The sequence below is a fragment of the Amblyraja radiata genome, chromosome 1 (genome assembly GCF_010909765.2).
Source record: "Amblyraja radiata isolate CabotCenter1 chromosome 1, sAmbRad1.1.pri, whole genome shotgun sequence".
Lineage (NCBI taxonomy): Eukaryota > Metazoa > Chordata > Chondrichthyes > Rajiformes > Rajidae > Amblyraja > Amblyraja radiata.
In genome coordinates this window covers 74,329,056-74,342,008 of record NC_045956.1, presented here as the reverse complement: position 1 = coordinate 74,342,008, position 12,953 = coordinate 74,329,056, and the positions used below count along the sequence as shown (strand labels likewise).

Here is a 12,953-nt window from a genome sequence, read left to right as displayed (position 1 = left end):
GAGGGATAGAGGTCCCCCTATAGAAGTCCAGTCCTAGCGTGAGGATAGTAACATTCAGGAGGAAAAGTAGTCATTTCAGTAGTACCCCTCAGCAAAGAGTAACCTTAGGATGGGGGAAATCTTCGGTATCGGAGGGAGAGGTTCACTGATTGATAACAGCGTGACACGGCATTGAGATCAAGTGCTTGTAAACTGTGCGCTAGCGCGTTAAATCATGTATTTGTAAATTGTAAAAGTTTAATATCGTCCTTTTTGTATTGTTATCAGATCCGAATTGTGTAAATATTTTGTGCATGTAAATAAATTTAGAGTGTATTAAGATTTAGAAAGTTAAGATTTAGAGTGTGTTAAGTTTGCGGAACCCTATTTGTATTGCTGCTTGTGTGAGTGTTCAAGAATTTAAGGATTTAGATAATTTAAGTAAAAGTGTGTTTGAATTAAATATTTGTAATTGTTTAGATTGTAGTATTGTGAGAATCTGATTCATGGTGGTCTGATCAGGGTTTGTCCTCTTTCGATCGCTGTGTCGGGGGAGGAGCCGTTCCGTCGACCAATTGCGCGAGGAGGAAGATTTATTAGAGTGTGATTTATTGGATGGTTGTAGCTTATATTGGGGTGTGTCTGGGGTTACTTATAATCGGGGGAATACTTTCTTTTCTGATTATGGTTTTATTGGCGTGGTTCGGATTTGTTCATCTGTGTGAATTTAAAGTGGATTGAGTGGGAAAGATTACTGCTTGGGAGAGACTGTGATTAAGAGTTGGAGTCTTGGGTTGAAAAACCGGAGATCCTTAGTTTGAAAGTTTAGAGTTGAATGAAGTGATTGTGATTTAACTGATAAGAAAGTTGGGAGAGTGATTGAATATGAGCGATTGATTTGAATAATTGAATAGGAGCGATTGAGTGGGTGATTGAGTAACAGTTGGAAGGGAACAATTGTGTGAATAGGTGTGAATCTGAGAGCCATTGTGTGGGAGAGACTCCATTGACCTTGAAGTTCGAAAGGAAGGAGTGAGTTTGAATAGGTGTGAGTGTCTGGAATTTTATTTTTTATTGTAACAATTGTGTAGAAAAATGGGGAATGTCTCAGAGAAGGACTTATCAAATAGACCCGGAAACTCGATAAGAATTATTTGCGAGAAGCTTCCACATGAAGCAACCCAAATTTCACTGTACCAATTGGTGCATGTGACAATAAATATAAACTTGAAGCAGACAGGTTAAGAGGATTATCTGGAGAATTAAATGAAGTTTTGTGATAATAAATGTAAAAATTGTTGAATTTGGTCTCGAAATTGTCTGGCGATGAATTGGAGGGACTTTAAATTTGAGATTTGGAACCAACCTGTGAGATTTGGCTTCAGAATATTCGGAGTTTGATTATTAATTGATATTGTTATTGTCTCATCCCCAGACAGGCAGCGAAAGATGGGAAGGATTATTCAGAGAATATCAGGAAGGATGGAACTTGGGAAGATCTGGTTACATGGAAATTATTCAGGGAACATGAGAGGTGGAAATGGATATGGTCAAAAGAGGAACTGTGAACAGCAGAACTTCCCTTTAAGAGACCAGACTAGAAATGACTCAATGGTTATTAAACTAGTATAAGAGAACCCCTATGGACTGAGAGCCAAGCCAACACACGAAGGAAGAAGTACTGGAGGAGAAGTCTCTTGAATTAGAAGGAGAAACTTGAATGGGTGTGGAGATACCAGAGTCGATGTATTTGACCGATGGATCTAAGTTGTTTAACCCTTGATAGTAAAGCGGCTTATTTTATCAAGGTGGAAAGAAATTGTCCCTAGAATTGACATTCTTAATTGGATTTATGATAGAATTGACAACATATGGAAATTGATTGTTTAAATTTGAACAGCTGGGAATTCCACAGGAATGGAATGGAATTGTGTTATCGGCCACAATGCTGTGGAATGAGAAGGGTGAGATGGACACTGAAATTTAAAATAGTAAATTGAAGGCTGAGACTGAATTTGGTTAAATTGGAACATTTATCGTGGTTTGCTTTAAATAAGAGTCATGCCTGTAGGGAAGTCTGGACTGAACCCATCTCAAATTTGAATGAGAAACCATCATCAGATATACATATTATAACCTTGTGTGAATATGGAGAGGGCTGATTAGTGTTGATCCTAGGATAGTAAAGAGGATATTATCGAACAGAATATAAATAGTGATAAAGTGATAGAGCAGAATATAATAGGATAGTGATAGTGAATGGAAAAGGGATAGTATTGCAGAATTATAGTGAATGCATGAGGAAGCATTGGCGCATGAATGGTAAATTGCTTTTTCTCAAGTTTTTCAGGAATTATAGGTTATAGGTTTGACAGTGGAAATGGATGGAATAACGGGAAACAACATGGATGGAGGGAATTCCAGCCCACAAAAACTCGGGTGAAGACTCAGCAGACGGAAATTGTGAAGCTACATCCCCAAAAACTCAGGAAGCTTGATAAGATTCTGAGAAGAAACATCATCATCTTGTGTTGGTGATAGATGGAGAATGTAATGGACACACATATGTATATCTGATTATCTGACTACTTAGTTATCATAAATGATGGTTTATCATATATGATAAAAGGAATTAATGTTAATCTTGGTCAAATTGAAGAGGCTAGGACACTAACATTGAGTAAAGGCTTCTGGGGGCTGCTAGGCCATTTGGTCAATTTAAAACTGCTTTCTGTAGAAATGGGACAAGCTGCAGAATGGTGCCAGTTTGTCTAGAGTCTAGATCAGAACTGCAGGAAGAGAATGGGATCATCTGCAGACCCTGACAATTAGGTGCAAAATGCATAGAATGGATTGGATGAATGCAAACCAGACATACACATTGTACATAATGTTGCAGAGATTTACTTTGCTGGATGTTGATTGGATTAAGTATTGAGCCTTGTCTGGTCTTCTTGCATATCAGGGCACATGTTGCGATGTTCGTTTCCTTGGAGAAACACTGTTTGAATACAATGTATTAACCACTGTATTATTGGGTTAGGAAAATGTCTGTCATGTATGGGGTTAATCGATATCTGTTATTGGATTGTAAAGAGACCACCCCCATGTGGTTTGGCACCTTGAGGTCCGGAGACCTATAAAAGTCCGTTACCATACGGTCCTGTGTCGATCTTCTGGGAGAGCGCTTAGGACTGTGTGACCTTCTGGAGATTCTCTGTTTGAGCGAGGCCAAGAGGGCTTAATCAGGCAGATAGGAGGATCGAACTCACGGTGGTTAGATACAGTAGTTGGAACTGTAATTGTGTTTTGTCAAAATAAAGTTTAGATGCGCAAGTGCTTGACTCAATGATTTTTGACAAACTAGACTGGAGGGAAGCTTAGAACGAGGCATTTACACAATATCATATGGCCTTTTGATCCTATATATGAATGTCTTGGACAAAAATATAGACGGGTTGGTTAGTAAATTTGCAGATGACCCAAAATGTTGTGGATTATATTCAGTAAAGTAGGTTGTCTGTGTATATACTGTAGGATATAGGACAGCAACAGAAGTGGGAAGAGAAATGGCTGATGTGATATAATCCAGGCAAGTGTGAGGTGTTGTACTTTAGGAGGTCAAATGTAAGGAGAAAGTACATAATTAATGATAGGAACTTTAGCAGCATTAAACTACAGAGGGATGTTAGGGTCCAAGCCCATAGCTTCCTGACAGTAGCAACACAAGTAGATAGGTGGTAAAGAAGGTGTATCATATGCATGCCTTTATCGTTTGAGCTTTTGAACATAGGAGTTAGGAAGTTATGCAGAGGCTTTATAAAACTTAGGCCACATTGTGTGCAGTTCTGGTGAACCCATTATAGGAAGCTTTGGAGAGGTTGCAGAATAAGATTACCAAGATGCTGCCTGGATTAGAAAGGATTAGCTATAACGAGAGGTCAGACAAACTTGGATATTTTCTCTGAAGCACCGGAGGCTGAGGGGAGACATGATGGAAGTTTATTAAATGATGAGAGGCATAGTAGATAATGTAGATAGTCATAACCTTTTCCCCAGGATAGACATATCAAATACTAGAGAACATAGCTTTAAGGTTAGAGGTGAAAGTTTAAAGGTATGTGCAGGGCAAGTTTTTTTACACATAGAAGGGTAGGTTGCTGGAATGCACTCACAGAAAGACAGATGCCTATGTGATAGTGGTGTTTAAGAGACATATGGATATGCTGGAAATGGAGGGATATGGACACATTTAGGAAGAAGAGATGAGTTTAATTTGGTATCAGGTACGTCACAGTCATCTTGTGCTGAAGGGCCTGGTACTGCGCTGTACTTCTATGTTCTAAATACGATCTCTCACTTGTTAATGGAAATTATCAGGGATATAACTGCAGCCAATGTTCTTCCTGTTATCATTTGTTTTTTGGAACTTCCTGCTTTGTTGACAATGGCTAAGAATCTGGAAGCTAAGTCTTAGTTTAGTTTAGTTTAGCATAGAGATACAGTGTGGAAACAGGCCCTTCAGCCCACCGAGTCCATGCCGACCAGTGATCCCCATTCTACACACTAGAAACTATTTACAATTTTTACCAAAGCCAAATAAACTATGAACTTGTACATCTTTAGTGTGGAAGGCAATCGGAGCATTTACAGAAATTCCACGTGGTCACAGGGGGAACATACAAACGCCCTACAGACTGCACCCGTAGTCAGGATTGATCTTGGGTCTCTGGCGCTGTAAGCCAGCAACTCTACCGCTGCACCACTGTGCTGCCCTTTATTCGAAATTAGAATATTTAATATAAAAATGAATATTAGGATTACTATTTGTGATATTAATATTAAAATCAATTAATTTAAATTAAATTTATTAATATTAATTGATTAATATTATAATTGTTATAATAAATAAATATTATAATAAATATCGATGTTATAAATTTCATATTATATTTATAATATAGAAAATTAAAAGCCTTTATTAGAAATTAGGATGAATATTTCAGAGCATCTATTGCACCTTTTGTTTATATGGTTTCCAACACAATTACTTATCTCTGTTGAACTCTGAGAAAGAGCTCTGTAAAAAGAGCTATCTACAGAGAAGGAACAGTCTTGGACAGGAGGAATGACGGTGCGGCACTTCATACAACCCACGCACAGTTTCATGTTCAGCTTTTGGAGAAGAGTGTTGGGTGAGAGAACGGGGTAAGGGTGCAAAGAAGCTCAGAAAGGAGGGAACATACAGAGTAGGTTATATCAGACTATGACCTCTACCCATAAGGGCAATGAATGAGATTAACTTTCCATATCCCATGGGACTAAACATTCACCCTCTACTTTCCTGTATTATCTCTCAGCACAGCCTTTTGTCTCTAACCCTCAGAACATTAACATATCACAATAACTCTGAAGTTATACTTTGCAATATTAATGCAAATGTTTAATGTCTCCTATTTTAGCAGAGGGAATATATATTTTTTAAATTTCTAAACAGATTATTTTTTCCTCTGTGATGAGAGGGATTTCAAGAGAACCTGTTCAGCAGTTGTAGCGTGGTGTTTTATGGCATGATGTTTGTTCTCAATAACTATATTAACATTGTGATCATATGTTGAGTAACTAACATTCCTTATCATTTTAATCCTTGATGTAGTGCTTCTTATGATGCTATACTTGATAGAAATGTGGCCATTAAGAAACTCAGCAGACCATTTCAGAACCAGACGCATGCCAAACGGGCTTATCGAGAGCTTGTACTCATGAAATGTGTCAACCACAAAAATGTAAGTTCTCATAGTTTTATATGTGTGCTGAATGTTCCTATTAATAGGCAAATCAAGGAGATATCATCTTTTATCTAAACCTGTTGGGAAACTCCTAATTTACTTTAGATTTACCAAAGTTGCTCCCTGTTCTATTCTGTTGACCTTTGTTTACTAATGCAAGAAAATTATTACAGTTAAGGATCATCAAACTCAAGTATTAATTTTTGCTCAGCGCCTCAGATAAATACCTTAACATGAATTATTTTGGGATGGTGAAAAAAGCACAAATGCTGGAAATATAAAATACAATACTGAAAATGGCTGAATGTCTGAAAATTCCGTCTGGAATGCTGCAATGGGTCTAATGAGGTGCTGTTCCTTGAGATTATATTAAGCTTCATTGGAACAATCCAGGATGGCAAAGACAGAGAGAGTGGAAAGAGAATGGAATGGAGAGTTTAAATGAGCAGTGCACTGAACAGGAATGCTCTTCAGAAGAAACATCCAATCTCCCTATTTACTGCAGCTTCCTTTATGAGGTATTTGCTGCCATTTTCAGGGATGCACAGACCTAGACATTTGCTGGTATACTCATAGTATGTAGTATGTAAAAAATGTAGATGAGTTAGTTAGTAAGTTTGCAGATGACACAAACATGTATAGAGCATGGACAGCCAAGTAGGCTGTCAAAGTGTACTGTGGGACATAGATCAGCTACAGATGTGGGCGGAGGAATGGTATATACTTAGGCTAATTGTACATCTCTGAGAGGTGGGATGGGGCTGTACAATGGTCATTGCTGCTTCCTTGTTTTTTCTTAGAGTTGTTTAAAGTGAAGGTCATAGCCCCTGTGCCTCTTAAGGGAGCAAAATGCATACATGTGGAATGTCGGTTATCTTGCTGGGAGTGCACACTCTTTGCCCATGTTTTGACATTGACAGATATTATGCTTCCTCTGGGCCTCGATGGAAAGTGATGGGAAGCACAATTCTGTAAGTGGGCCTGGTCTTTGCAAGCCCAACTGAAAATCCTTCCCACTTCTCTCCAGACTTGAGACGTAAGATTGGCACTGAAAGATTGTAGTTGCAGCATTCTGCATTCCAGCTAAAAAGACCATCTTTCACTGAATCATTTCCAGTCTTCTTTATGTTCTCTGTCAGATTGCCAATGGGACATAATATGAGCAATTGTGTGGTGTTAAAGTGCCTTCCATGAACTGGATCAAGGCTGCACAACAGTAACTCATTGTAATTATATTAGAATCTAATATATGAGATATTTGAATCATTTAGTGTGCAATAGGATTCTTCCTTCTCCTAATGCAGTTCATTGACAGTTTTACCACTGTGTTATGTTGGCTGAAAGCATTTAATCACGTTCAATATAGAAAAGATGATCACACTGATAATTTCCTGCATCTGTGTAACACAGGAAATTTAAATGAGAACCGGATATTTCCTGACCTTTTCGTAATGAGCATGTGATGATTACCCTCTTGAATCATTTTAAAGCTCTCTGTTCCAGGAAAACAGGAAGTATGACACCAATATTTCTGAAAAACATTTTTTTAGTCATAGAGGTCAGTGTAATAATGTCAGTCTAGGAGATAATATGCTTCCCTGGTGAAAAGGGTAAACATTTTAATGAAACAATATCAGCATCACGGACTTCCATTTAACAGGAATCTTTATCTATCGTGATATTAATTCATTAAATTCGCATACTAACTGGTAAATAATGTTTATACTGTAATACAGCAAAGGATTCAATAATTTGTGATCTACTGTAATCTTGACTCACTGAGCAATGGGCAACAAAAAGCAGCATAATGTGTGTGCTCTTCCTCAAGGGCACATTGCCAATTGGCATCTTCCCACAACTGTGGCTGCACCAGGCAACCTTGCCACATGTGTTCCAGCTGTGCAGGAGTTGGAAAATAATCTGCCCAACAACAGCAATGGGTGGGGCCATTTCTCTGGGGGTCACTGATCAGTACAGCTGGCCATCAAATCAGAGGCAGAAGATCTACCTGTTAAATTGAACAAAATAAACAGAAAGTTATCGCTTCTCAGCCAGAACTCCATGTGCTAAACACACACTAGTCATGCTGGAATTAATGCTGCAATCCACACATCAGGTGTAGTTGTTCAGACATTTTGATTCTAAACCTTCCAAGTGCTGTTTTTATCTTATTAATGGAGGTGGGGGGAGTGTCAATAGGTTTACAGGGAGAATTCTGCAGTTCAGAGCGTAGTGATGTGGCTGAACAGAGATGTCAACTTATCTGTGGAATATAGTGCAGCGTTTTGGAATTATGTCTGAAGGTTATGGTGGATGAGTAATAGAAAGGTGGAAAGCATTCATTCTTGAGGGAGCGGTCTCCAGGGGTAATATTGTAGAAGCAGAAAGAGAACCAGTATTGCAGGAAATAAGGACAACATTAGGTTGAGACAATAGGTTCAAGGATCTCTGAGAATAAATAAGGTTGATAATGAGCTGACAGTTTGTAAATACAGAGGACCTGTTGAGGATCATATTTTAGAGGAGGTGGATAGTAGCTATTAACATTAATGTCAGAGGAGGTATCTGGATGATCTTCAATATTTTGAGGGAGCAAATATGGATCTTGGTGCCAAGAACACCTTGGAGAGATTGTGAGGACATTTAGGAGAGGACATTAGCTTAGAACTAGATTTAGAATGCAACTTAAAGGAAGTTTGGCATGTTGGGCGAGGAGAATGTATAGAAGGCAGAAGGGACAACTGAAGGGTCTTAAACATGGAGTCAAAAAAGCTTCTCTCACTTAGGTGTAGGAAGCAGGGTGATGAATTTAAAGAGAAAGTCTGTAACAGAGAAGTCAGGAATTAAGAATGTATTCCAAACCCCATAAGAATTTTGTATGTTTCAATGATAGTTTGAGCTGAGGGAGAAAATAGGTGAATTTCTCATGCATATCCTGAAAACATGACAAACAATCTGATTCTCTGAAGGATACAAAATGCAAACTTCAAATTCACACAAAAGATTATTTGTTCAATATTTACTTCAATGTATTTACCTTTTATAACATCTCCTCTGCCTATTGATCTTTCCTTCAGTGTATTGGCTATTGTGTAGAAGGTAAATATATATTCTCAACATTGCTCCTATTAGCGTGCCAATGTTGGCTTTGAACCAAGTATAGAAGGGGAGCCAGGTGTTGGATATTTACTTTTCCTTCCTTCCTTCCCTTGGGAAGACATGTTGCTTTAGTTTTATGCGTAATAAAAATCCCCCCAGAAACCAAAAGGCTGCTCTGTGCAGTGCCAAGAGTTTGAAGACAGCTGCTTTCCACAAGTAGACACTACTTCAATCAAAACATCGTGTTGGTAGACCACTCCAGCCCATGCACAACATAGAGAAATTGCAGCAATATGGTGCTCAATCGGGAGCAGGATCTGTGCTGGGAAAGACTGGAAAATTGCAGCTGGAGATTTTCTGTTTGTCGATTATAATGAAGTCTCCGATCAAGGGTCTCCCTTTAGAGAAAGTAATATGTAGGATTAAAACTCAGTGTCGGCATGTTCATAGCTTTTCCTTATCACAACTCAATCTGAAGTATATCGATACCCAAATCTATCAGTACTTCTGGGAGATTCTTAGAATTGTGGAATATATATCAAAATATTCACTGGATATACTTGGTTATACTCTGAAAAGTGAATTGGTCATAATGTTTACATATGTAAATATGCCAATTCAGGTTCAAGGCTGTGAACTATGACCCGCTGCGGAGTAAAAAATATCACATGCAAGGTTTATGTCTCAAGCTGCTCCAACTCAGTGATGTTGTCTACAGAGATGCAATCACGGAGCAATGTCAGGAAGATGGGGAGTGGAGAGATAATGATCACTCACCTGCGGGGATGTCTCTGAGGTCAGGGGTCTATGAAAACCTTCTACAGATCTTCCTCTTCCTTGTCCTCAGTCCTTCCTCTTCCTCATTTGCCCTCTCTACATTGGAGGCCAAGGCCTTTTAACAGGTGAAAGTTATAACTTTTCTAGAAGAACCTGGTCAAGTTTCATGTGATTTGCAACAACAAGCTTGCTTTGAAAATCTTAGTATGCCGAATATTCTTAATTGAATTTGTAGTTAAAATTGTAAGAATCTGGCCGTTACCATGTTTGAGGTAACATGACCATACACTACAATGAATTGAGATCACCATCGGAAATCCTTATATACCTTAAATATAAACTAATCTCAACCAATACACAAATGGAACAATTAATGTCATTTATCTATCTATGTATTACTAAAACTCTCATCTTGTTTGTTTGTTTGTTTGTTTGTTTGTATTGAATTGAATTGAATTGAATCCTTTATTTGTCATTCAGACCTTTCGGTCTGAACAAAATGCTGTTGCTTGCAGACATACATGTAATAATAACAACACACAATAAACACAAATTAACATCCACCACAGTGAGTTCACCAAACACCTCCTCACTGTGATGGAGGCAAAAGTCTTAGAGTTACTGTCTCTTCCCTCCTCTTCTCCCTCTGCGCCGAGGCGATACCCCACCGGGCGATGGTAAATCAATCCCGCGGTTCAAGCTCCGCGGCCCGGGGGTGGTCGAAGCTGCCGCCCTCCAGTCCAGCGGACGCAGCTGTTACAACGGGTGCTCCGGAAAACAGGCATCAACCTGTGACCTGCGAGCTCCCGACATTGTCATCCACTGGCCCGCGGCCGAGCACCGGATCCAGGTCGCCGCCGCCAGAATGCCGCCTCAGCCACCAGAGCACCGTCTCCGCCCCGCACCGGGCCGCCCACACGGCAACGTCTCAGCCCCGCACCGGGCTGCCCCCACGGGAGCACCTTCCAGCCGGGAGCCGGTCCGCCCTCACCGGAGCGCCTTCCAGCCGGTAGCCAGGCCACCCACACGGCAGCGTCTCAGCCCTGCACCGGGCTGCCTCCACGGGAGCGCCTTGTAGCCGGGCCGCCCGCACGGGAGTGTCTCAGCCCCGCGCCGTCCGCCCTCACCGGAGCGCCGAGTCGTGCCGCTGCCCGAACGCCGCCGCAGCTCGAAGACGGCCAGCCTCGCGTTGGTAAGTCCTGGCTGGCTCTACCTCCGGACCCTCGAGGTCGGTCGCAGGTTGGAGGCCGCCAGCTCCGGTATTAGGCCTCAGCGCAGATGGGGGAAGAGAAGGGGGATACGACAAAAAAGTCGCATTCCCCCGAAGGAAGAGACAGAAAACCCTGTTTCACCCTCCCCCCACACACATAACACTACCTAATAACCAAAAAAATTACTAAACTAGACAAAAAAAACAACACTAAAAAGTAAAAACAGACAGACTGCAGGCGAGCCGCAGCCGTATCACAGCCGCCACTTCCGGATGTGTGGGTGTTCCCGAAAGTCCACCAAAATGGTACACGATAGCATTACAACTTTAGGCCCACCTTACTCACCATTGTCCTGCAATGTAAACAAACAAGTTTTGTTTCGATTGAAGTTATATTTTACAAGTTATTGACATTTTAAACTTAAAAAAATCATTTTTCCACTTGCCCTGCCGGTCAGCCACATTCGACGACACATCAATCACAATCACAATCACAATTATACTTAATTAGCCAAGTATGTTTTGCAACATACGAGGAATTTCATTTGCCAAGTCAGTCATACAAATAAAAAGCAACGGAACACACAAAACACATTTTAACATAAGCATCCATCACGGCGACTCCTCCACATTCCTCACTTTGATGAAAGGCGAAAAAAAGTTCAATCTCTTCCCTTTGCTCTCCCGTGGTCGGGGGCCTCGACCCCTCCGTTGACGAGTTGATCTTGACTCCCATAGCCAGCAGTGGGCCTTTCGCATTGAGGCAATCAGCATCTGCATCGGGGGGATGTCAGCTCCCCCGCGCCAGACGATCAAACGTGTGACGCTCGCAGGTCACAGGTTGGGGCTGGTCAAACCTTCCGCAACGTAGGAGCTCCCGAAATCCACGGCCTATCCCGAGACTGCAAGCTCCCGATGTAAACTCCGCAGGCCCCGGTTGGAGCGATCCTAGGCAAGGGATTGACTTTGATGTAAGTCCATGCCCCACGGTGGGGCCCATGCTCAGTCCGAGGAACCCACGAACTCCATCAATGGTAGGCTGCAGAGCGACCGGAAAATGCGATCCAAACATTTATTTGCATCTCCGGCAAGGTAACTGAAAGAAAAGTTTACCCCGACCTCAACCCCTTCCCCCACATAAACAAACCGGAGTACATTTACATGAACTTTAACACACACACACTAAAATTTAAAAAAAGATGAAAAAACAAACAGGCAAACGTGCGGTGCCCCTGTTGGAAGTCACGATGGGATCCCAACGGGTGTGCGTCTGTGCAGTTGGCCCGCCACTATCTTGAAATTGATTTTCAGATCGCCACATTTTTTTTTCGCGTGTACTTGCCTGGCCTCACAACGGGGACCAACGGCTAAGCACAGTTAAGCTTCCTTCTATTTTACAAATGGCTCCACGGATCCTCTGTTCAATTTATTAACTTTAACTTAATTTCTACCGTTAATGCACAACTTTGAATGCAGCAGCTGCGCAGGCGCAGTTTGGTGGAATATTGCATTGCGGGGGACTGGACACAATGAGTCCACCAGCTGTCTAGTATATTCCTAAAACTCATCTTGTATGTTTGTCAGTTTGTATATATGTGTGTGTGTGTTCCCGAAACTCCGCCAAAACGGTAAACTATAGCGCTACAATTTTAGGCCCACCTTGCTCATCATTGTCCTGCAATGTAAACTAGCAAGTTTCATTTCGATTTAAGTTATATTTTAATAGTTATTGACATTTTAAACTTTGAAAAATCACTTTTCCATGCCCTGCCCGTCAGCCGCATTCGTCATCACAGCGACGTCACAATGGGATCCGAATGGGTCCGCGCCTGCGCAGATGGCCCGCCGCCATCTTGAAATCAATTTTCACATCACCATGTTTTTTTTTTATCGTGTGTACTTGCCTGGCCTCACAACGGGGACCCAACGGCTCCACGGGTAAGTTTCCTTCTATTTTACAAATGCCTCCACGGGTCCTCTGTTCATTTTATTAACTTTCACTTAATTTCAGCCTTCAATGTGGCCCAACTTTGAACGTGGTGTCGTGCCTGTGCAGTGCTGGTCGGTCAGCTGCGCATGCGCAGATTGGTGGCATATTG

General features: G+C 41.2%; 1 protein-coding gene across 10 annotated transcripts in view; it reads left to right on the top strand.

Moving 5' to 3' along the window:
• mapk10 (mitogen-activated protein kinase 10) overlaps positions 1-12,953 on the top strand; it is a 232,627-nt gene that overhangs the window by 148,318 nt on the left and 71,356 nt on the right. For all 10 annotated transcript variants that reach the window (XR_004412597.1, XM_033024248.1, XM_033024299.1 and 7 more), the window contains one exon: positions 5,636-5,765. Coding sequence is in view for 9 of the 10 variants with exons in the window: in XM_033024248.1 (XP_032880139.1) it covers positions 5,636-5,765 (130 nt within the window). In the remaining variant the exon portion in view is untranslated. The remainder of the gene's footprint in view (positions 1-5,635; positions 5,766-12,953) is intronic.